This window comes from Gracilinanus agilis, chromosome 5 (assembly GCF_016433145.1).
Source record: "Gracilinanus agilis isolate LMUSP501 chromosome 5, AgileGrace, whole genome shotgun sequence".
NCBI lineage: Eukaryota > Metazoa > Chordata > Mammalia > Didelphimorphia > Didelphidae > Gracilinanus > Gracilinanus agilis.
In genome coordinates this window covers 55,279,043-55,304,526 of record NC_058134.1, presented here as the reverse complement: position 1 = coordinate 55,304,526, position 25,484 = coordinate 55,279,043, and the positions used below count along the sequence as shown (strand labels likewise).

Below are 25,484 nucleotides of genomic sequence, written 5' to 3'. Positions count from 1 at the left end.
CCTAATAAATATTTTTTCCTTATTGCTTATAATTTCCTTCCATATTTATCACATTCTGATAGTAGGCTGTTAAAAATTTTCACTTTGTTCATTTAGTTGCAGTACTATCAGGTACAAAATCTGAATCTGACATATCCCTTTTTAAAAGAAAAAAAATCTTTTAGTATCATGTAATACACTTATATATCCCTTTTTAATATTCTTTTAGTTTGGATTCAATTTTGTCCATTATCCAACTATTTTATCCAACCAAAAGTCTTATCCGACTAAATCCTTTCATCCTCTCTCTAGGTACTTAGCAACAAGAACAATTTATTTTTTCCAAAGTAGTACATCTGTTAGTGGTTGCTTCTATGGACTTCTTCAGATTTTCTGTGAAATTCTCCATATTAGTTGTTTTCTTAATGATTTTCTACTGTTATTTTTATTATCTTCATTCTGACTTGATTTCCTCTTGGGATCTTTTGCTGACTTCAGACTCTTATTTTATTTGTTCTTGTGACTTCCTTAGTAGTGCCAATTCTGGCTTAATTTCTTTGTGTCATCTATCCATTTTAGGATGTCTTTGAGGATATCTTGTGTAGTTGCTTTTCCTATCAGTTTTGTTTCAGGTCCTTTATCTAGTTTCTGTTGCTCTATGTTTTGTTTTTGCTTTTAATTATATTGATACTCTGCTCTGTTAAAAATTATTTGGTTGGTTTTTATTTTCTTGAACGGCTTTTAAACCATTTTTTCCCTCTCCTATGGTGTCTCTCTTAGCCGATTTTTGTTAGGAGGGGCTGTGAGGTACCAGGCAGCCTTATTTGACCTTTCACTCACTCATCTTGAATGTGTGGACTTGATTAACCATTGTTAAGGGACACTCTTCGAGCCAGCTGTTGGTATTTGTAATAGGCCTGTTAATAGCACAGAATAAGTTGAATCTGGGGCATGACGTGCATGGGCTTCTCCAATATTACCCTTCATCTACATCCCCAATCTCACCTCCCCCACTACAGTCTAACCCTGGCCAGACTTCTTAGTGGGCTTTAATTCAATGAGATTCAATAGACATATGAAGTTCCTATTATGTGCACTGGTAATGCTCACTGTTGGATGAGTTAGAACAGGCAGGAGCAACTTCTTAAGCTTTTTTACTGCCACCAGCAGAACTAACCAGTTGTACAGGGTAATCTATGATAAGTTTAAGGTATAAACAAGGCAGAAAGATGAAAGAGAATAAGATAAGAGGGGAAAAAGAGAGAAAGTGAATCTCAAAGGAGAAAAATAAATTCCACTTACTGTGTGTACTCCAATACTAGGAGAAAGGCTGTTGCACAACTTTGGATTTCATAAGAACCTAGCCCTCCCCCCAAAAAAAATTATGCTTGATGTTCTAAAAAAAAAGAGGCTTACACCACTATTTACCTTTTATAAAGAGTCCACAATAAAATGCTTTTTCAGGTGGCTACTCTTTTAGTATCAAGACATATCAATTCAAGATAAGAGAAAAAAAATACTGGACTTGGAGCCATGTGTGGCCCAGGTTCCAATCTCAACACTGACAGTAAGTGTATGACTATAAACCAGTCTAATTTTCTTAGTTGTAAAGGGTGACAATAATACTTGGAACATTTACTTTTTTAGGCGGTTGTAAGGATCAAATAAGATATGTAAAAAGTGTCTGCTAAACTTAAAGCATTATAGAAATGTCAGCTATTATTGTTAATAGGTATTGATCCAACATGGCTTTTATTCTTACCAAAAAGATTACTGTCTCAAAAATTATTTTTCTAGCTTTTTCTGATCCAGTGTGATTTTTTTTCTTCCTACAGAAGCTTACTCTCTAAAACCCTGGAATAGCCTGCAAAAATAGGCCATTGAACCTTTGGGAACTTATTGTGATTGTGGAAAGAACACTGAATCTAGTGTAGGAAAACAAATTTTGTTTGTTCTTTAATCTCTCTGTCATTGGGAGTCTCTTAGATTCCACATTGACATCTCTGAACCACAGTTTCCTCACCTATTAAATAAGGGTGTTAGACTAGAAATCATGTTAGGTCTTTTTCAACTCTAAATATGTGTTCCAAGCTCTAAGCTTGTCTTGGATGACCTCTTTTAGGGCAACAAGTCTTGCTGATTTTTACTTCAACATACTCTCTCCCATCTTCCTTCTTTCACTACTTACACGACCACCACCTTATTCCAGATGCTCAGCACCCTCTCATAAGGACTACATCCACAGCCTCCTGCTTGGCCTCCCTGCCTCAAGTCTCCCCCTACACCTACCAAAGTGACTTTTATAAAGCTTAGATTAGTCAATGTCTTTCTCCTTACTCTACAGAGCTTCAAGAACCCTTTACCATCTGGACCTAATCTTTCTAAACTCCACATATTACTCCTCTTTATGCATTCCATAGTCCAACCCAACTGGCCTTTTCCCTGTTCTTTACATAGAACTCCAACACTCATCTCTTTGTTCCCACCCCCACTCCTGTCCATGTCTGCTCATCTCTATCTCAGAGAATCTCTTCACTTCAAGATTCAGCTCAAGTACTGTCTTCTTTCCTTGTGAAAATTCCTGATCACAACTACTAGTGCCTTCATTCCCTAATTACTTTGTATTCATTCTCTAAATATTTATTCTGTATATATTTATATATGCACATGTTGTCTTCCCTGGTAGAGTTTAAATTTCCTGACAGAAGAGAATTCCATTTTTATTGGGTTTTTTTTTTTATCCTGGTACCTAAGCACAGTGGCTGGCACATAATAAAAGCTTTGAATTAAGTAGCTTTTCAGAAAAGCTACTTAATAAAATCTTTTTGATTAATTTTCAGAAAACCTGAAGCCATAGAAAAGCACAACTGACTTTTTGTTTAGAAATTTGGAGGGCAAGGCAGATGAAAATGGAGGTTAGAGTTTAAATACATGAAACATTGTTTTAAAAGTTATCTTCTTTAAGAACATAAAATGTATTACGCATATTCTTACATTTGATATAGTAAATCTGAAAGTATTTTTTCAGACAATATATTTTAAAACATTTACAATTTTGATTACAAATTCGTTATTTGTTACAAGATGATAAGCATAAAGAAATCTTTGCTTTTGTCAGTATCCAAGTTGGCAAAAACATGAGAACAAAAGAAATACCAATGTTTTTCATTAAATATGATTCAAATTAAATTCAGCACAAGTATGTATTAATGCCATCTATTCCCTGGAATACAAGCTGGGTACAAAGATGAAGATGGCACAATATTTAACTTCAAAGAGCTTGCGTTCTCCTCCTCCATTCTCCTCTGTCCCCCTTGTAAGGGACAGAATACAACAGATATAGGAATAATTCAAGATCAACTATGATAATTGCAAATGATTAAGCAGACAATAAAGAGAGAATGACAGAATTGCTCAAGTGAGGGGAATTTTGAGAGGCTATGGGCTGAATACCATGCAAAGTGGTGGGGATACAAAGAAGAAACGGAAATAGTCCTTTGAGGAGTCCCCTCAAGGGGGTGGTATGTGCCCATGGATATATATGCAGAATAAATGTAAGGGAATTAAGTGGAGAAGGGAGATGTGTTAATAGCTAGAAAGATCTAGAAAAGCTTTATGTAGGAGAGGGTGGTGCTTTGGATGAACTTTAAAAGGAGACTAGGGATCTAATGAGTAGAGGTGAAAAGGAAGTGCATTCCAGGAATAAGGGACAAGCTGTGTATAAAAGTGGAAAGTCATGTGTAAAGGATAGCATAAAGCCAATTTGGCTGGTGTGTATGAAAGTACTGTATGAAAGGTAGGTTGGAGTCAGGTTATAAAGGTCTTTTAAAGAAATAGGAAGAAACTGGAACTTTTTGAGCTGGGGAGTTATTTCATCATGCTTATGTTTTAGGAGTATCATTTTGATAATGTATGGAAGAGAGACTGGAGAAGGTAAGGAAACTTGAGGCAGAAAGACCATGTAGTCCAAACAAGAGGTGATGAGGGCCTGGTTTAAGGCATGTGACTAGAGAAAAGAAGATGGAAATGAGAGGTATAGTGGAAGTAGAAATGTTGGGAGAGCAATAAGGTTCTTTTGTTTCATCTTGTGCCACCTATATTGTTCTGAAGCAGGTATACGGTGCAAGAGATAAAGTGACAGTCATGGAATCAAGAAGATTCATCTCATTGAGTTCAAATCCAGTCTCAGACATTTACTAGCTGTGTGAACCTGGGCAAGTCACTCAACTTGGTTTAACTTAGTTTTCGCATCTGTAAAATCAGCTGGAGAAGGAAATGGCAAACCACTCCAGTATCTCTGCCAAGACAATCCCAAATGGGATCATGAAATGTCAGATAGAACTGAAAAAATGACTGAAACAAGATACTTGCAATTGCGATGGTTTATAGTCCCTATTTGGACAGCTAGTTGATGCAGTGGATAGAGCACTGGGTTTAGAATCAGGAAGACTCATCTTCTTGAGTTCAAATCAGGCCTCAGACATTTATTAGCTATGTGACCTTGGGTAAGTCACTTAACCCTCTTTGCTTCAGTTCCTCATCTATAAAATGAGCCGGAGAATGAAATAGCAAACCACTTCAGAATCTTTGCCAAAGACATGATGCCAAAATGGGGTCAAGAAAAGTCAGTGACAATTGAAACAACTCAACAAAAAACATTGTTCAGACAATTGAGTGTCCATAATTAATGGTCTTCTATATGATACCATTTACAAAAACTGCCTATTTCTTTTTAATCCCTTCAACAAGGGGGTCCTTGATGTGTGTATAAATTCTTAAGACTGCATATGAGTTAGTAATTATTGATATTTTCAACTGCCTCTTCATAAATAAGGTCCATGATTTCCCCCAAGCAGTGGATATCCTCTGTTGTTTCAGATCCTTCTTTATTTTCAGGATTGTGTCTCCTCCAGCATATACCACTTCTGGGGATACTTGTAATAGTCCCACTGTTTAGTCTCAATGTTGACTTCTTTGGTGCCATCTCTACATCATAGGATCACATTTAATACATTTACTAGTGGTGATAACATTTTGTTATACATTTGCCTGAAAGACATACAGAAAGGAAAAAGCAGACTTCACTGTTGATGATGGAGTAAAGTGTTATAGAAATCTTGGTTGATCTTCATTTTTCAGCCTTATTGTCCTTCCTATTTGCTTTCCTGATCCCCTCAGTTACTACACCTCAGTGCCTCAGCCCCACAATTACCTTGTATTCATTATAGATATTTTGTATATATTTCTATGTGCACATTTTATTTCCTTTAATGAATATAAGCACCTTTAGAGTAGGAAGAGCTTCATTTTTGTGTCTGTATCCCCAGAACCATAAGGCTTTGCACATAGTAAAAAGCTATTAAATGATTCATGAAGAAGCATGGGACAATAGAAAGAGAATTGGCTTTGGTGTGGAAGATGTGGGTTATAGTCCCACCCACTGTGACAGTCCCATAACCTCTCTAGGTCATCTTTATAATAATAGATATGTGTGTGTGTCTATTAGACATAATAACTCTTGGTCTTTTGGCTAAAATCAAACTCTTGTAGACCTTAGATACCATCTAGTCCAGTTTTCTCACTAAATTAGGTTTTCTAGTGGCATTAACCTCCACAGGGAAATAGAGAGCACTTGTTTTCTCTCTCACACACACACACACACACACACACACACACACACACACACACACACACACACACACACACACAAAAAGCTGGAGAAAAACCAATAGAATATAAATATCGCCTCAAGGAACACTGTTTAATCAGTCTCATTTTCTGAGCTATCAGCAACAGTAGATTCTTTTTTCCCCTCATGCTTCATTTTTATCTTCACAGACTTCTGAAAACAAAGGATTGTCTGGCTTGATAAAGATTTCCATATTGTAAAATAGTTTAATTTATTTATTAATTTGGTGAGAAAATTTCCAAGGATAGACTGGTTTCCTTCACACTGAGTAGATAGAAATTTGAAGTAGGTGATAAGCAAAAAGCAGATGTGTCATACCAAGGTATCATCCCCCAGGTGGCAAGTGGTATGTTCTGGGCAGAATCCCAGCCTCTAATTCAGAACCATAAATCTTTATACATTCTATATTCTGCAGAGTTTTAAAGTTTCTTTCCAATGTTCATTTCTAAGTTTGTTTTATATTCAGTCAAGCTTAGGCAGTTTTCATTACTTACATTTCTGCCTTTGATTCTTGCATCTGGATTTCAAGGAATATAATTTGGGTGACAATATTCTCTGTTTTTAAAGTTTTTTAAAAACTTCATTCTGTGCTTGTAATAAAAACATACACAAAATCTTTTAAGAATGATTTTTACCATGTCATTTGATGAGGAATGTCTGATAAGACTGCATTCTTATTTGAATGTGATGACTGCTAAGGAAATGGACTTTAAAACCTTTCACAAAAATTCTCCAGTAGAAGCAGAGGATGTAAAATCTTACATTCACAAGATTCTTCACACATACTATTTCTTCTGATCCCTATCAAAAATTCCTCATTCTCTCTCATTTTACAGATGGAGGAAACAAGTTCAGAATAATTAACTTGGCAAAGGTCACACAGCCAGTAAGTGACAGTACTGAGAGCTCAAACCTGGATTATCTGATTCTAAGCCGTGTTCTTTCCCCAGTATTTCACATTCTCAAACAAAATGGAAGTATTGGAGAGAGTAAAAAGCTAAGTGGTAGAGTCATAGTAGAACATTGTGCTTTACAGAACGAAGGTTCTACCACTTAGCTAGAACATTCCTTGAACTTCTGGAGACAAGATAAGGCATCTACATAAGAGAATTACATTGCTAAAGTCCCTTTCAGCTCTAAATTGTAAAACTAGAATAAAATATTCAACTATTACCTAACCTTAAAGAATTCTGGTAAACTATCGAAGGATTCCTACTTTCTACTATCAAATGTTAGTACTATTTGTGCTTTATCTTCTTGAAGACAGCAGCTACCCTGAGTCTTTGGATATGCTTTATAATCTGCATGTCTAGAGATCTTTTGGAGGCTGTCCAATTTCATGATGTCATTAAGAAAGAAGTTTAAGCCGTGAGTTGCCTATTGTATAACATTACTAGGCACATACTTATCCATGATAATCTTCTGTTGTTTTCACATTCACAGACCAAATTTCAAGTCTTAAGACTTCAGAAGCCATCTCAACTAATCTGTACAGAACAGAAATTCATTTAATAACATACTTAACAAGTGATCATCTAGCTTTGGAAACCTCTAATGAGTAGAGCCTTGTATAGTCCATTCTACTTTCAGATTACTTGCTGAAAATTTTTTCTTTATGTCACTGGTTTTGGGGTAAGGTAGTGTCTGTAAATTGGAAGGGAAAAAATTACAATCATATTTTCACTAAATTCTGATATTTAGCATTTCCTTCTATCATGAATAATTTAAAACAAAAACAACATTGTTCTAAGAAGAGGTCTATAGGTTTCAAGACTGTCATTGGAGCCACAATACAAAAAAGTTTACCAACACCACCTACCTGACATCAAATCTAAATTTGTCTCTATGCAATTGAATTGAATTCAGCCACAATTTATTATGTGCCTATTACGTATCAGACACTGTGCTGATGCAAAACAAAAATGAAAAGTCTCTGCCCTAATTCCACTCTGAGGCCAGTCAGCACAAGTCTGTCTGATCCCTTTTCTCCAAAACAGCCGAAAACAACTATCACATCCCCCTTTTCTCCAGTCTAAACCTTTACTTTATTTGGCACCATAATCTCCATGGCCTCTTATCCTCCTGGTTGCAAATGTTCTGGATATTTTCTAGTTTCTCTGTCTTAAAAAAAAAAAAAAGTGGTAGCCAGCCCTGAAAAGAACATCAGATTTGGCCTAATCAAGAAATATGTGGAAACTACATTCTGGTCCTTGTGTTTTCCTAATGCAGTGTAGGATATTCACTTTTTAGGGCTTCCATGTTAGACTTTTGAGTCTGTGAGTTTTATAGTTCAATAAACTCCACATTTTCACCTAATAACTGCTGTCTATGCTGCTCTTGCCTCACTCATCCCATATTTGTGAAATTTTGAACTCCTGTTTCTTGTATTCTGTAGCAAACAAGCACAGTAGATCATGTTTAAAAGATAATATTATCTTGTTATGTTCTCCTAGGAGGTCCTCAAAAGATGTCTACTGTGTGAACAATAAGATGACCTTAGTAATTAAAAACCTTTCTGCCACTGTGCATTTAAAGTTACTGATGGAAATATTCTAGAAAAATATTTGCCCTTGCTAGAATAAATCAATTTTCTCCTGATCTTCAAGTGTCATTTTATCTACAACCAAAGTCATCACGAGTTTTTAATGCAGTTGCTAGAAGTTATTTGAGAATGTTGACTGGTAGATTTTGCAATGATGTGATCTGACAGGAAGAAAATATCTTAAATAAGGATTCTTGAGTCACATATTCTTTTTTTTTAAACTCTTACCTTCTGTCTTAGTATCATTTCTAAGACACACTGTGCTACCTACATGCTTCTCGTTTATATATTCTTAACACAGGGCTTTTCAACCCATGAAAGCTTTCAAAAATATAGTAGGATGTTTGGTCACTCTGCCTCAAATCTCTATAATCCAACCCAATTTCCACTCAGCTGTCAAACTGATTTTCCTAAAGCTCAGGTCTGACCACATCATACCCACTCCATTTTAATAAACTCCAATGGTCCCCTATCACCTCCAGAATCAAATATAAAATGCTCTAATTGGCATTCAAAGCCCTTCATAACCTAGCCCTTTTCTTACCTTTCTAGTCTTCTTCCCTCTTAAACCCCAACCACATACTGTGATTCTCCATCTTCCTAAGTTAAGCATTTTCCCTGACTGCCCCATACCAGGAATACCTCCTCCTTTCTGCCTCTTGACTCCCCTGGCTTCTTTCAAGTCTAAGCTAAAATCTTATCTTCTACAACCCTCCCCCCCTTTAATGCTAATGCCCATTACTGTGTGTGTGTGTGTGTGTGTGTGTGTGTGTGTGTGTGTGTGTGTGCATGTGCATAAGCATGTGTTTGAAATGTGTGTGTGTGTGTACTATCCTGTTTGCAAGGATTTTCTCAATTCCACTGTGAACTGCTTGAAGCCAGGGGCTATTTCTGCCTTTCCTTGTATCCCTAGTACTTAGCATAGTATCTACCACAGAACAGGAGTTTAATAAATGTTTTTTGATTAACTAGTCATTCTGGTAACATTTGATTATAAGATGAACACTATTTCATGTGACATTTGCAAATCTATAGGATTTTTTCTTAGACTAATTTAGAATGAAAATGCTTTGATATTCTAAAAGTTGGTCTTACTCTCAAAGGTAAAGATGATCAATGTAATCTTGTGGCCCAACAGAAATACTTATAAGTACCTTAAGGTTGAATGTATAATGTCACAAAATATCAATTATCATACATGGAATCAGCCAGTGTAAAGTTAATGAAAAATGTGAATTTAAGTTTAATTATTATCTTTCATCAAAGAAGTACAGGCGGCCCTAAAAGTCTTTGTCATTTTAAACTTCAACTAGATTAAGATTTTTGGGACATCCTATATAGCCAACAGCAAACCTATGGCCCGAGTGCTGGTGGAGGCTGCTCCCTTTCCCCTTCTCCATGCATACCTAAGAATATTTTTCACTTTACCCGCCACTCTGCCCAGCAGCCCAGGGAGAGTGCTTCCTCTTACCTGCCTGGGGTAAGGGGCGGGGGGGGGGGGGGGAGACTCAAAAGGGGTATGAGGGTTGCAGTTTGGGCACTTGTCTCTAAAAGGTTCACCATCACTGCTATAGTCTCTTTCCATTCCTTTATGGATCTCAAGGTTATAGAGCTAGGAGGAGCCACATTCCAAATTTCATTCTCTCATTTTTCAATATGTCCTTAATCCCTTTTGGCCTAAGCCTTTCCACTGTAAGCTCCTAGTTTCTAATATCTTCAGGGAAAAAAAAATCTACTTTATACTTATTCTTTGGGACATTCAATAAAAAAAGGCAAGAATATAGCTACCAAATTTTGATCAAAAGTTCACAAGAAAGAGCCTGTAATCAAAGAATAAACTGAATCCTTCAATTTTCTCTGGTGAAAAAAGCATGTAACTTTCCAGGGGTAGGAATCATCTTGGTCTTCTATGTGAGCTTATAAAAAGTACTATGTCCAAAAAGTCAATTTTTAAGTTATTTGGTGTAGCCTGTTATAATTAAAATAAATGTAGAGGGATATTAAAAGAAGTATTAATATTTTAATTAAGGCCATGTTGGTAAAATATAAAAGATGACCACACGCCTGCTTAAGTTCTATTTCAAATCACCCGCCATTACCTTCTCTCACCTCTCCTACATAAACCAAGAGCTAGTAGGTATCAAAGAGCCTGCCTCCAATGACCTCAGGAGTCTTATATCATCCTCTTACATAATCACACTTCCTGTCTACCTCCATTACAAGAGGAATCATGGGAAATGTAGTTTCCAAGGCCCCTAAACGTTCACAGGAAGTTTGTCATATATCTAAATATTTAAAACTCAAATGAGCCCCAAATACCTCTCAATGGAACACCAAAAATTCCAAATAATACATTTCCCCCCGAGACTGGTCTTTTTTGGTGGATCTTATAAACATAGTCAACTTCTAAATTACAGGAATTTGGGGATAAAATAAAGAGGATAAAACTAGCCGCACTGACAAAAAGCCAATTTGGGGCAGTCCTCTATTGGCATAAGAGTGTACATTAAAAAACAAATGCATTCAACTTACTGAACTACCCATAGTTCAATCAACCACACCCCAAAGTTCAGTTTGGATCTTCATGATCCAGTGAGGGCTCTTCAGGCACCTTCATGTTGTCTTCACCAAACAGGTTCGTTGTACGGATTCTGGGGAGATGGCAAATTTCTTATCCTGAAATTACTCAAAAGAATTTAAACTTTACATTATAGATTATAAAACATAAATTTCCTTCTGAGAATTATACATTACCCCCCTGAAATTACTCCTAAAAAAGTTAAAATTTTTACATTATAGATTTTAATACAGACATTATGTATCACACCCTCCTGAGGAAAATTCCAAATAATACATTTCTCCCCTGAAGAGGGTACCTCAGCTCAGCTAAGGATACATGGCTGAGTTAGGGGGTTGTATGAAATCAATTGGCAAAAGAAATAAAAAAAAAAGAATAAAATCCAAATAAAGAGAAAAAAATTAACTTGTGAATGAAATGTAAAATGTGCAAAAATGTAAGGAAAATAAACTTATAACAGGTCCTTGAATCAAGGCCCAATTAAAGTGATTTAAGCAGTTTGCAATTACCAGCCAGGACTACAGAAAATTGCCGTTCTATATATAAGAGAAATAACAGGACTAAATATGTGAGCAAGGGAAATGTCTTTCCCTGGTCTGATTTGCCTGCACCTTCTCAGGGAATGAGCCATAATGATAGCCAATCTTAGGTGTTTTAGTAGGAATTTAAGTTAAGGGGAAGTCTGGCCTCTAAAGTGTTAGAAAAGCTGCAACACTAGTTTAAAGCCCTTCAGTATTGGCATAGAACGTCCTCAAATCCATGGTCTGCCTTCGTGGTTGCCAAACTGTTGTAATTAAAATAAATGTAGAGGGATATTAAAAGTATTAATATTTTAATTAAGGCCATGTTGGTAAAATATAAAAGATGACCATGCGTTTGCTAAGTTCTATTTCAAATCACCCGCCATTACCTTCTCTCACCTCTTCTACATAAACCAAGAGCGCACAGGTATCAAAGAGAACAGATAACCAAAAGAGCCCACCTCCAATGACCTCAGGAGTCTTATATCATTCTCTTACGTAATCACACTTCCTGTCTACCTCCATTACAAGAGGAATCAAGGGAAATGTAGTTTCCAAGGCCCCTAAACATCCACAGGAAGTTTGTCATATATCTAAATATTTAAAACTCAAATGAGCCCCAAATACCTCTCAATGGAACCCCCAAAATTCCAAATAACACAAGCCCCCAGTAGTAAGAGTGGACCCCTGAAAAATCAAAGCCATAACCTAGAAACAGCCAGACACAGAGCATTCCCCTCGACATGAGAACTCAACCCTTCCTCTCCCCCAAATACTGAATGTTCTTCAAAAAAATTACTGATGGGGGCAGCTGGGTAGCTCAGTGGATTGAGAGTCAGGCCTAGAGATGGGAGGTCCTAGGTTCAAATCCGGCCTCAGACACTTCCGAGTTGTGTGACCCTGGGCAAGTCACTTGACCCCCATTGCCCATCCTTACCACTCTTCCACCAAGGAGCCAATACACAGAAGTTAAGAGTTTAAAAAAAAAATGGGAAAAAAATTACTGATGCAGGAATTTTGTGAGAAGAACATACAGTATTCTGTGAGAAGCTGGGTCACACATTGACATGTTGAATTATCTACTATAGAAAACTCTGTTCAAAGCTACCTAGGTAATTTAAACCCATTGTTTCCATCCTGTTAATCATTGACTTCCAGTGCAAGTGATCTAATCCCTCTGCCTGATCCAACCATCTATAAAAATCTAACTGAAATCAATAACCTTTGTCACTGATCAGCAAGAGGTCTGTAAGTCTGTGACCCTCCTGATCCCAACCTCATTCCTCTTATCCCATTCCATGACCCACAAATAATTTGATGAGCTGGACTTGTCAATTTGGTACACAAAATAAAGTCACCATAGAAACTATATTATAAATGCTATTTAGATTGCTAGGCCAAGCTACAAAAGCCTTTTTAATCCATAAATATATGTAAACTTCATTAATATACTGAAATATGGATCCTTGGAATAAGTCCATATAATAACATAGGAGGCCTAAAAAGCAGGACTTTCTTCCTTTTTTCTATAGCTGGGGGGGCCAGCCTGGGCCATATTTAAAAATAAGATGAAGCCTATCTTTGACATGCTTTCACCTTATATTCTTCCCACCCAAACTCAGAATCTTCATTTTCTTTCTTGAGTTCCCCGCTGTGACCCACCAGCCTCCTGCACCAAACAAAACTCCTAATCCTCTAGGGGTAGTTAGTTCTCAGATGTTACATAGAAATGAGTCTGGTTGAAATGATTCCAGTTCTTGGGATTGACTGACATAAGCCCCATAAATACCTCCCAGATTATTTTTATTCAAAAAGATTTTAGTTAATCCAATGAGTCTCTAATTCTTAGAATTTCAGACAAGTTATATGGAACAAATTCAGGCAATAAGACAAATAATAATTTTTAGCATGGGACTTGACTTACCCCTTGGGGAGGTGAGCTCTATTCTGGATGTCCAATTTCCCTAAATTATTCCTACTTTTTCATAGCTTCCTCCTTCCCTCCACTTTTTTTTTTTACATTTAATAATATTTATTTTTTAGAAAAGTTAACATGGTTACATGATTCATGCTCTTACTTTCCCCTTCACTCCCTAGCCTCCCCCCACCTTTTGAATTCACAGATTCTCTAAAAATTATCTTCTCCCTCCCTCTCCTTTAGCTGCAATAATTTTGGCAGTGGGAAGGATTTGGGGAGCTGGAAAAGATAGGCTGAAAGAAACTGTTCCCATACAATGGGCTGTTTGTTAATAAGTCAAGCACTGTCTATAATGATAATGAAAATTTGCATAGTACTTTAAGATTCACAAAACACTTCCTTATGACAACATTGTAAGGTACACTGTCTAAATATTATCCCCATTTACTGATGAATAAATTAAAGCTGCCATAAAATGACATCTTAATTCATACAGTAAGTTTTAGAGCCAAGAGTCAAACCCAGTGCCTTTTAACTATACATGAGTACTATTTGCCATGCTACTGTGCTATGTAGCTTCTTCTGTGCCTGGCACTTAATAAATATTTACTGAATTGAATTCTTCCCATGACAATTTTACTGATCAATATTATATTAGTTTTACCCAAAAACAATCCTATTAACTTAATTTAGATGCCCTTTTGAGTAAAGGCTGGATTGTAATACAATAAATAGTATCTTGAATATGTTATTTGATATTCTAAAATAATTCAGGACTTAAGTCTGAATTTTTTCAAGACAAGAGAGGGAGATAGTATTGAACCTGAACCACCTTATTTCTGTCTTTCTTACTTAGAAACTTGGGCATTGTGGAATGGTGATCCCTAGAACTGAATTAATGTATGGATATTTATGAATTTTTCCAATCTACTATTAACATTCTTGTCAGCTGATTCCATTCAACTTGGAATATCCCCTTTGGATATGTGTTAACATTTGAGTAACTGGGTCATGGGAATTACTGACTAAAGGCTATCTATCCACAGGGAGATAATAAATAAGGCAGCTTTGTGTATATCCTGCTCTAAAATTTAACAAATTACCCAGTATGTGTGCTCTAGCCTACTTTTATTCCTCTTGAATTTAACATTTGACCATTTCTTTTTTGTTGTCACAATAACAAGGTCACAAAGACTTCAGGTTTGAGACCAATGGAGCCGAAGGATATCAAAGCTGTGCAAGAATTAATTAACAACTATCTGAAGCAGTTTCATCTTGCCCCAGTGATGAATGAAGAGGAAGTGGCCCACTGGTTTCTGCCTCAGGATCATATTATCGACACATTTGTAGTAGAGGTAAAGATAAGGTGACTAACAGAAGTTTGAACATCATAAAAGCCTCAGAGCTGGAAGGGACTTTCAAGGGCATTGTAAGCTAACCCCTACCTGAAGCATGAAAAACTTCTACAACATCTGAAATGGTCCTCTAGCCTCTGCTTGAAGACATCCTGGTATAGGGAAACCCAATGCCTCTGTGCCATTTCTATTACTGGACAGCTGTAATTGTGAGGAAGTTTTCTTTATCTAGAGGTAAAATTCTGCCTCCCTGGAACTTGCTGGTCCACATATTGGTCAATGCCTCTTTCTTATGACAGTCCTTCAGATATCTGAAGATAAATATCATGTTCCCCATAAATATGAAGGCTTCTTCAGGGTAAATTTCTCAGCTCTTTCACTCAATTGTTGTATGACTAAATCTATCATTAACTAGAAAGAACCTTAGAGATTATCTAATCCAACCCTCCTAGTTTACAAATGAAGAGACTGAAGCCAGAGATTAAGTGACTTGCCTAAATTCTGTGTCACCTCTTGATCCTCGTTTTCTTCCTCTCAACAGTCTATGTCCTTGCTAAGATGTATGTAGTCCAACCTGAGCTGAGAACAATAAAGCCATTACCTCCTTAATTCTGGATACTGTACTTCTGTTACTGAAGCCTCAGGTCCCATTAACATTTTTGGCTGCCACATTATATTGACTCCTGAGGCTGAAAGTCTCAGAATCTTAGAGTTGTAAAAGGGCCTCAGAGGACATCTAGTCCAATGCATACCTAAACAACAGTCCTCCTTATTTAAAAATCTACCTCTATGGAATGGAAACCCACTACCTTCTCAGGAATCTACTAATTTTTAAGTAGCTCTAAATATTAGGAAATTTGTCAAATCTAAATATCATTTTGTTACTTCTAACCATTGGTCATGCTCCACTAGACACACTCCAACTTACTAGTGTCCTAAGATATAGTACATAGAACCAAAAACAGGGTGATCTAAGACCATTCATTTTCTCCCTAGCCCTGGACATCAAAACTCTGTTAAATACATTTGAAAAGATCTTATTTTTAAGCTGCCTTGTCACATTACCAAAGATTATGCATGAAAGTCACTAAAAACCCTAGCTCTTTTTAGATAAGCTTATCTAGACACACTTCCCCATCTTGTACTTGTCAAGATACAAAAAAAAGAAAACGGTCAATTGAGATGTTTGTAAAAACACATAGCAAGTGCTTAATAAATGCTCAATGTCTTCCCCATTCTCCTACTTATGAAATCAATAAAGAACAGTGGTTTTTATTTATAGTACTTAAAAGTACATTTACCAAACTCTTTTTCATCCACCCAAAAGAAGTTCCTAAAAATATTTCAGTATTAAAAAAAATTTTAAGGAAAGGATTTTGGCAAAAGTTTCCCAAAATGCTGTAGTGGTTATATAGTTTTTGAGCCTAAACATAAAACTTATGCTTATCCTTTTATTAAATATGGCTCAATCTTCTATCTTTTAATTAAGATTTCTTTGGTGCTTGTCATCCATTATCTTAGTTGTCCCTTTGAGCTTTGTGTCACATATATGTAAGCTATATCTTTTTTTTTTTTTAACCTCTTATCTTCTGTCTTAGAACCAATATGGTTCTAAGGCAAAAGATTGGTATGAGCTAGGCAATGGGGGTCAAGTAACTTAGCTTAGGGTTACCCAGCTAAAAAGTGTTTGGGGCCAGTTTTGACACAGGACTTTCTGTCTAGTTGTCTAAGCCACCTAGCTACCTCTGCAAGCCATATCTTTAACAAATGTTTTAATAAAATTTTACATAGTGAAAGTCTAAGGCAGGATCCTTGGGGCACACCAGTCAAGAACCCCTTATAAGCTTATACTGAACTATCAATGACTACTCTTTAGGGCATGACTTTTCACAAGTTTAATATAATTATACCAAGTGGCATAATTAATAGAAAGCCGCGTCTGGAATTAGTAAGACCTAAGTTCAAATTCAGTACCAACACTTATTAGCTGTATGGCCCTTAGCAAATCACTTAATATCACCATGAAATTGCTATTTTTTATAAAGTTTCACCACTTTAAAGTCATTGTATGAATATATAAAATACCCATATTGTATAATATCTCTAAGAAGCTATGTTTGCATGAAAAGACTCTATCTTTTGTAAATTCTGGAGACTTTTGAATAAGTCTGGAGATAACTGAATAAGATTTTAATGAAGGCTTTTTATATGCAGGGCACCAAGGTAGGCATTGGGATTAAAGAGGAAAAGCAGTCCCTGCCCTCTGCTAGGTGTCACAATGAATAAAATGCCACATTCCAAACTGGCCTCTGACATCTACTTATCTGTGTGACCTGTAGGCAAATCACTTAATCTCAGTTTGTCTCATTTCCTCATCTATAAAATAGCTATAATAGCACTCCCCTTGCAATATTGTTCTAAAGACCAAATAAAATATTTGTAAAGCAATAAACAATGCCTGGCACCTAGTAGGAGCTATGTTAGCTATTGCTATTATTATTAAATTTTATTGCTATTGTCTGAACTACATCCTTATTCTTTTTTTGTCCACAAGAATAGCACAAGAAACTTTGTTAAATACTTGGCTAAAACCCAGGTAAAATTATCAATAGCAGTTCTTAGCCTTTCCTGTGTCAAGGATGGAATCCTTTGCCTGTTTGGTGAAACCTATAGCCACATTCTCAGAATTGTTTAAATAGCTGAAGAAAATACTAAGTTCCAGTTAGAGAATAGAGAAAATAAAGATTTCTTTTTTTTCCCCTAAGTTCAAGAACCCCATAAAAATCTATCTATGGATCCAGTCTAGGGCCTTCAGGCTAAGAACTACTGATCTATCAGCCTTCTCCTGATTTACTAATTAAGTATTTTTGTATTTTAAAAAAAGGAAATGAAGGCATGACCTGTTCTACAGTGGTATTTTGTGATCAATGAATGCTTCCTTTCTTAGATATTTACTAATTAGCTCCTTAAATAATATGCTGTAATATTTTATCAATAATTGTAAGACAAGCTTCAATTATAATTTGTCAACTCCACTCTCTTCCCTTTTTTTTGGAAAAGCAGCTGCCTTTCTGCAGCTCTTTAGCATCTTTTCTGTTCCCCAATATCTTTCAGAGGTCCTTGGCAGTGGCTCAATGATCACATTCACCAATTTTTTCATCCGGACCCTGTAACTTGAATTCATTAAGGGAAGTTCCAGATCAATTTCCTATGAGCTGATGCTTTTTATCTGAGTCTTCCCAATCTTTTACTTTTGCAGTTGGTGTTTTTAAAATGAAAATGAAAGACTCTGCCTTTATTATTGCTAAAAGTCACCTTCCTAACCCTGGTCTATTGTTTTATCCTATTGATAACCTTTTTGATCCAAAGTTATCATATCAACGATTAAGCAATTTTCTCCAGTTTTACATATCTCAAAATATTGTGAAATGTTTCTTAGAAGATCATATACCTTCCACATTTTTTTCTCTTCTTCTATTCCACTGTATTTTTTAAAAATTTACACACAGGTAGTATGATATGGTGAATAGAGAGCCAGCCTTAGTGACACAGGAAGACTCTGACTTTTACTGTCTTCTGGGAAAGTGTCTTAACCTCTCAGTGCCCCCAAAACATTCTCTCAATACTACAAAGGTGTAAATTTGTTTTTCCTATCTATTTCATTCAATAAGTTAGGCTGACAACATCTTCTAGAGATGTTTAGAGTGAGTTCAATAACTAGAAGAATTAGGAGAATGACTACACTGAGATAAATCTTGAAAAGGGTTAGGAATGAATCTGAAAGGTTAAAATGAGGAGAGAAGGATGGAAGATAGCTTTTGCAAACATGTAAAAGTATGAAAACGGCATATGGAATTCAAAGTACTCAAGAAATTGGCTGAAATATAGTACATGAAGGAAAATAATTTTCCCATTCCACTAATCTTTCTTGGCCATTTAAGTTAGAATATCTGACTTCCAGTCCTAATTCTCCCATTAATTCATGTAATCTTAAGCAAGTGACCACTCTTCTGATCCTCTCCTTTTTCTACCTATAAAAAGAGGGAAATTAACTAGATGATGACTCTTTCCAACTCTAACATTCTATGAATCTGGAGTTTCAAGATAATTTGAATTTAAAAGTTTTCCTTTCCAAAATTTTGAGAAAATGTTTTATTAACCTGAGGTTAAAAGATGGTAAAGAAGAGAGGGAAAAAGGGGGAAAAAGGAGAAAAAAAAGAAAGAAAAAATTTCTAAACTGGGTCAATGAGATACTAATGGTTTCCTACATACATATTAGAAGAGTTTTTTGTCCCTTATCCTCCAGATTTCTCAATCATCACAAACATGTAGATATATCCAAATATCTCTAGGATTTATGAATTCATTGCTAGTATACCTTTTTGTGATATTTCATTGGAAAATCAGGAGATGAAAAGAAAATTCTGTAGTTTTGAATTGTGGTTTGGTACATTTATTTCCCCACCACTTAGAGAGCAAATGTTTTCTAAATGAGTACCTTTCGTGATAATTGTTATACCACACCAGAACAAAAAAAATTAATCTGTGCATAGAACTTAAGACTCTAAAGCCTAATTTACTGGAATTAAGATTTTAAGGTTCATGAAGATGTTTGGTATTTGGTCTTAAATAGGCAGGAACACTGTTTCTGAGGGTGGACCCCCTAAACATTTCTTAGTTCAGGGTAGGTAGGTATTCCCTATTTTGGGTGGGGTTGGGGAACTTTGTTCTTTCTTAGTTTGTAAAAAAAGACTCAATTCCTAAGTGTGATATTAATTTTCACCACTTCAAGATCTATTCCAAACAGTACTCATATAGTCAGAGATGAAACTCAAAATATAATGTTATAGCAGTCATTGAATGTGAATGTGAAAGATGTTTATCTGCCATCAAGCACAAAATAAGAAGAAAGGATTTTTCAAATGCATACATTTTACCCATGAGTTCATAGTTTTCTCCATCTTAGGAATTCAAAATCCAAGAAAAAAAGAAACCACTGGAGCATTTTTAAAAGATAAAAAGCAGTTTCCCAATTCTAATAGAATATTTTTTAAACTAAAATCATATAATAAAAATACATGCAAAGGTTGTACAAGAAATTTATTGGTATAAAATTTATACCAATCAAGAAATCTATATGCTTTTAGTAATTGCTAGGAAAATATATCTCTAAGCAAGAAGAATCATGAATGTTGTTTTACTTAAGCTTGATTTTTAGGCTTATTTAACCAAAAGCAAAGAAACATCTCTAACACAACATACTAGGCAAGGTCAACAGAAAGGCATGTATGTCAGTTTTACATTGCCTAGTATGCCTGGGAAAATAAAGTTCTCTCTCAAATAAACTGAGTTTCATATACACATCTCAATAAGCACATATTAAGCTCCTACTATGTGCTAGGTGCCAGAGACAAAAAGACAAAAATGAAAAGGTCTCTGCCTTCAAGGAGTTTAAATTCTGATCGGAGAAAACATGTAGATGAATGAACAAAATCTATACAAGATAACAAACTGGGAGGACTTGAGGTGGGGGTGGAGGGTCTTCATGAAATTTGAACTGCACTTTGAAGGTAAGTAGGAATCCCAAGAGACATGAGGAGGGAATGCTTTCTAAGCATAAGGCACAACTAGGACAATGTTATGAAGACAGCAGCATTGTATTTGAGAAACTGTAAGAACGCCACAGTGAACAGAATAATGTGAGGATATTATTTTAATAAAAATCCCTTACTGAGAAGTCACCTCAAATTTTCAGATGTTGATGGTTTTTTAGTAATTCCACAAGTCCCAAACTATTTTCCTAATACTACCATGCTGTTTTAGTTTCCAATTGCGTAAATATCAGTAGAAATAGCCTATATAAACAAAGGCTCTTTGGGAAGAAAGGGAATCCTCAATAATTTTTAGAGTAGAAATGGACTGAGACCAAAAAGTTTGCTAATCAGTCAGAGAAAGAGGACAATTGACACTTACTCTCACCTAATTATCTCAGAGATTAAGGATACTATAGGGGCAGCTAGGTGGCTCAGTGGATAAACAGCCAGACCTGGAGACAAAAAGTCCTGGTTTCAAATCTAGCTTCTGACACTTCCTAGCTATATGACTGAGCAAGTCACTTAACTTTAATTGCTTAGCCCTTACCTCTCTTCTTCTGCCTTGGAACTGATGCTTAGTATTGATTCTAAGACAAAAGGTAAGGATTAAAAGAAAAAAGACTATTGTAAGCCTCTCTCTTAGATGATTCCTTTAACTAAAAATTTAATAGGAAGGAAGGGGAAAAAATACATGGAGACTTATGTTTTTCATTGCTATATCCATTATCTCAGGGTCTTTCTGCTCTTGAATGCAAATTTCAACTTTAGAGCCATAGAGAACAAATTACCAAAGGCTTATTTTAATATTCATACACCAGGATGTCTTGAATCTTTGAGATTGCTCAACAAATAAGCTTTATGTTTTTGTTTTTTAAAGCTAGAAAAAACCAAATAATTTTAACCTTTCTTGTTTTACTTGATAATCGTGTTTCTTTAAATTTTACAGTTGCAAATTTAGAATGAGAAGACCTCTAAATAGACTGGGTCCTCAGACATCATCTAGGTCAAACCTCTCATTTTAACACTGAGGAAACCTTGGCTGGAAACTGTGACTTGCCTGAGGCCATACAAGTTATAGTAAATGGCAGAGCTTCGACTTGAATCCAAGTCTTCTGACTCAGAATCCTGGCCTCATTTTCACCCTGCTACCCTGATGCTGTGTTTCCAGTCACCTTCACATCAGCTGACTGGAGCTCTTCCTCCATCTGGGAGACGTTTGGAGTAATAACCCCAGTTTATATATACGAGTATGAAATGAAATGCTTGTTGAATAACACCTGATTTTTCTATGCAGTTAGCTGGTAAAATCTTTGCCCCATAATAAGTTTTAATACTTTTTTTTACCTTGAGGAGACAGGACAATCTTAGGATAACAGAGGTCTTATTCTCGTCTTTACAATGAAGGTTCTCATTGGGAGTTACTGTGCTGCTCTAATCAGTGCTGCTTTTGATTGCTGGTGGTATTACTTCCAGAAATCATTCCCAGGAAGTTTTTACTTGAGAGGATTTTACCTTCCTGAGCATCTCTATAAATTACAGATTTAAGCTGGCAATGAATTCAACCTCACATCCTGCCAAACAGTATAATGGATCTTCCTAATCACAGCTAGCAAATAATGTTGTATGAATCCTAATTTTACCTGTATCATCCTAAAAGTTGTAAATTAAACCTAGACATTTATGAAGAAACTGGTGATAAAATAAATTCATTAAGGTATATACATAGGCGGCATAGGGGCAAGCATGCAGGACTTGGGAGTAAGAAAACCTGGGGTTCAAATTCTTTTTCAGGCACTTAATAGCTATATGATCCTGGACAATCAATAAAATGTACTAAGTGCCAGATACTGAAGATATAAAGAAAAAGTGATAAAACAGTCCCTGCCTTCTTATGAAGGCGGTCAGGCAGCACAGTAGAGTGCTGGACTTAGAATCAGGAAAACCTAAATTCAAATACAGTCTCAACCCTTAACCAGCTGTGGGTCCCAGGGTAAGTCATTTAACCTATATAGTTTAGTTTTCTTATCTATTAAATAGGGATTATAACACCTACCTCAAAGTGTTGTTATGAGGATCAAATGAGTTAATATATGTAAAGCATTTTGCAAAACTTAATGCACCATGTAAATACTTATTATTAGCTATTTTACTGGGGATAGCAAAGTGTAATTAACAAGGTAAAAACTGACCTCAAAGGAAAAGGAAAGATTTTGTGTAAAATGTAATCCTTCAGCTGAGTCCTAAAGGGATTAAGGAATTCTGTGATGAAGAAGGGAGAAAGAATGGATGTTCCAAACATGGGGAACAGTCAGTGCAAAGTATCAGAGAGGCATAGCCAGGCCAGTCTGGTGAGATGGTAAAAGGAAGGAGTAATGTAAAACCAGACTAGCAGGGAGAAAGGGAGTAGATTGTGACAAACAAGTTATTTATCCTCTCAAAGTCTCAGACTTCTTATAAAATGAAGGTTTCTATCTCAGAGGCTTATTTGATAAAAGCACTCTGCAAACATATTGTTAGGTAAGTGTTGGGGGCTATATTTCACTGCCTGACATTTGTTTTGTTTTTTAGTGCTCAAATGGTATGTTAACTGACTTCCTGAGTTTCTACACGCTGCCTTCCACTGTCATGCATCACCCTGTTCATAAAAGCCTAAAAGCTGCTTATTCCTTCTATAACATTCATACCGAAACTCCACTACTGGACCTAATGAATGATGCCCTCATTATAGCTAAATTGGTAAGCAACTTTTTCTTCAAAATTCACTTGCCAAAAACTTTATTTTCTTCCACAGATAGTAAAACTCTAAAAACATCTCAATATTTTGATCATAAATCAAAGTGGTAATTTTGACAAGAATTTCCCCAGAACCTTTAGTGTTTAGTATCTTTCTAAACATCACTCATTCTATTCCCTTAAAAGAAAAATTGCAGAATGGTCATTATTTATCTCTGATTTATGAAATAGCACAACTAAGTGAAAGCTATGAGATACTAACAAAGTTGGGCAACTAAGAGGCTCTGTAGAAAGAAGATCCTTGAATCAGTTAAATATCTGATCAAATATGGAAAATTGGTTCCAAATGTATCTCATCATAGTCTATGTTAATATTCTAAGTTTCTCAACCCAGAAGTTAGGAAAACCATTGGTAATCTGCTTCAGATAACAGCCATATGCCTGAAATCTCTGCTACAAAGGGAGGCTGAAACTAATGGAAAATTTGTGTTGAGTTCTGAAGCAGTGCAGCAAAAACCAATTGAGTATCCTCTCTAAATCTGGCACCAATGTGGTTATCCTCCAGGAGCAGAGGGCCACAAGGATGCTTAGGAAAGGGCCAAATGGCCCCTCATTTAAAGCCAACCAGATGAAAGCTTCTGTACTCATAAGTAGTAGAATCAGGCCTGAGAGTAACTGCTCACTTCCAACCAGAGGGAGATAGAGTCTTCAAAACAAAACAACCAAGAAAAGCCCAAATCATTGTGATAAAACTAGTGAATGTGGCAATATAGTTTATAGTGACAGTGTATCAAAACAAAATTCCATGAATTTTTCTGACCTTTGGTAATAAAGTTTTGTCTTTGAGTCAAACAAAAATAGCCCAAAAGGGTCCAACAAATCAATAACATGTTGATTTCGGTTTGCTGCAAAAAATAATAAAGTCATCTGTATAATGACACTGAATTGGAGAATTAAATATTTCCTCCAAGCTCTAAGTTACTAATTTTTTTAGTCCATCTACAAGTGGCTAATTAAAGCTTAACTAGAATTCTACTATCAAGCCAAAAAATTATTACTTTATTAACTTGTAAAACACTTATGTTCAATATGCTAGTTTACATGAAATTGTTAGAACTCTATTAATTTTCTGAATGTCAGAACTCAGAGTGCAGCAGTTAGAAATCCCAAGAGAATGAATAACCACATTGATCCAAATATGAGCCACTTTTGATTGTCTTTATGAAATGAGATATCCTTGAAAGAAAAAAATATAGGTATGCAATGAAAATAATCCACTCAGTTTTTTCTATAGGACAGATTTGGGGAGAGAAAAGTGCAGTGTACATTTGAACAAAAGCAACATTAAGACAACATTCTCTTTCTAAAATAGGGTTAAAACAAATGCTTTGACAAATGATGCTATCGTGTCCATTTTCTTCTTAAGCAGTCTGTGTTCTAATTTTCATGGCTCACTATTCCTAGATATTTTTACTGACTATCCTCTTAGCAAAGATTATTTAAGGCATTAGGCATGATGATTCAACTGACAGTTTTGAATATTTTAACATTAGGCTCTAATACTTTGAAAAGGTTAATTGATTCTTTTTTTTTATTGGCAGAAAGGATTTGATGTGTTCAATGCACTAGATTTGATGGAAAATAAAACATTCCTAGAAAAACTCAAGTTTGGTATAGGAGATGGTAATTTACAATATTATTTGTACAACTGGCGGTGTCCGGGAACAGAATCTGAAAAGGTAAGTGGAAACTTGGGTAAAATGAATTAGTTTAAGTTAAAAAACTTTCCTTGGTTCTTTTTAAAGTATTTTTAATATCAAGTGTTATATACCTTTAAAAGTAAAGCACTTTCACCTTATGTTATAAATACTGTTTTGCCTGCATTTAAACTTGTGCAGATAGGTGGCTCAGTGGATAGAATGTTGAACCTGAAGTCAGGAAGACCTGAGTTCAGATCCAGATATAGATATTTACTAGCATTGTGACCCTGGACATGCTATTTAACTTCTCTGTGGATCAATTTTAACTACAAGATAAGGAAAATTACAATATCTACATCCCAGGGGTATATAGAGGATCAAATGAGATTATAATTGTAAAGTGCTTAGCACAGAGCCTTGCACATTATTACTAAATGCTACATAAATGTTGTATTATCATTACTATTATTCCTTTTTCTGACTACCCCATTTCTTCCCTTCCTTTAGGTTGGTCTTGTTTTACAGTAGGACATTTTCATTTCTAGAACTCTGCAGTCATCATTTGAGTTGCTGTTCTAGTTGACCAATCTCGGAACCACTGTTCCAAAGAATAAAAGCACAATTTAAGTGAAATCAAAATGATCTATAAAATCTGAAAATATGAAGAAATTCCACACTTGACCAATTTTACTTATTTTTGGCTATTTTCAAATGAAAAATTCATCCAACTTATACTTTGTTGCTGGGAGGGAACAGGGGGAGAAAGGTACAGAGCACATTCCTCTTATTTTCAGAGTTTTGGTTGCCTCTTGACAAAGAGAAGGTATTTTTCCACTGTAGAAAATGGACTGTTTTTATACAAACTGAACTGCAGT

General features: G+C 35.7%; 1 protein-coding gene across 1 annotated transcript in view; it reads left to right on the top strand.

The window, feature by feature from the left end:
• Positions 1-25,253, top strand: part of NMT2 (N-myristoyltransferase 2) — an 80,005-nt gene extending 54,752 nt beyond the window's left edge. Inside the window, exons 10-13 of the mRNA XM_044678919.1 lie at positions 14,412-14,582; positions 22,745-22,912; positions 24,511-24,648; positions 25,117-25,253. Coding sequence (XP_044534854.1) covers positions 14,412-14,582; positions 22,745-22,912; positions 24,511-24,648; positions 25,117-25,137 — 498 coding nt within the window. The 3' untranslated portion in view covers positions 25,138-25,253. The remainder of the gene's footprint in view (positions 1-14,411; positions 14,583-22,744; positions 22,913-24,510; positions 24,649-25,116) is intronic.
• The last annotated feature ends 231 nt before the right edge of the window (positions 25,254-25,484 follow it).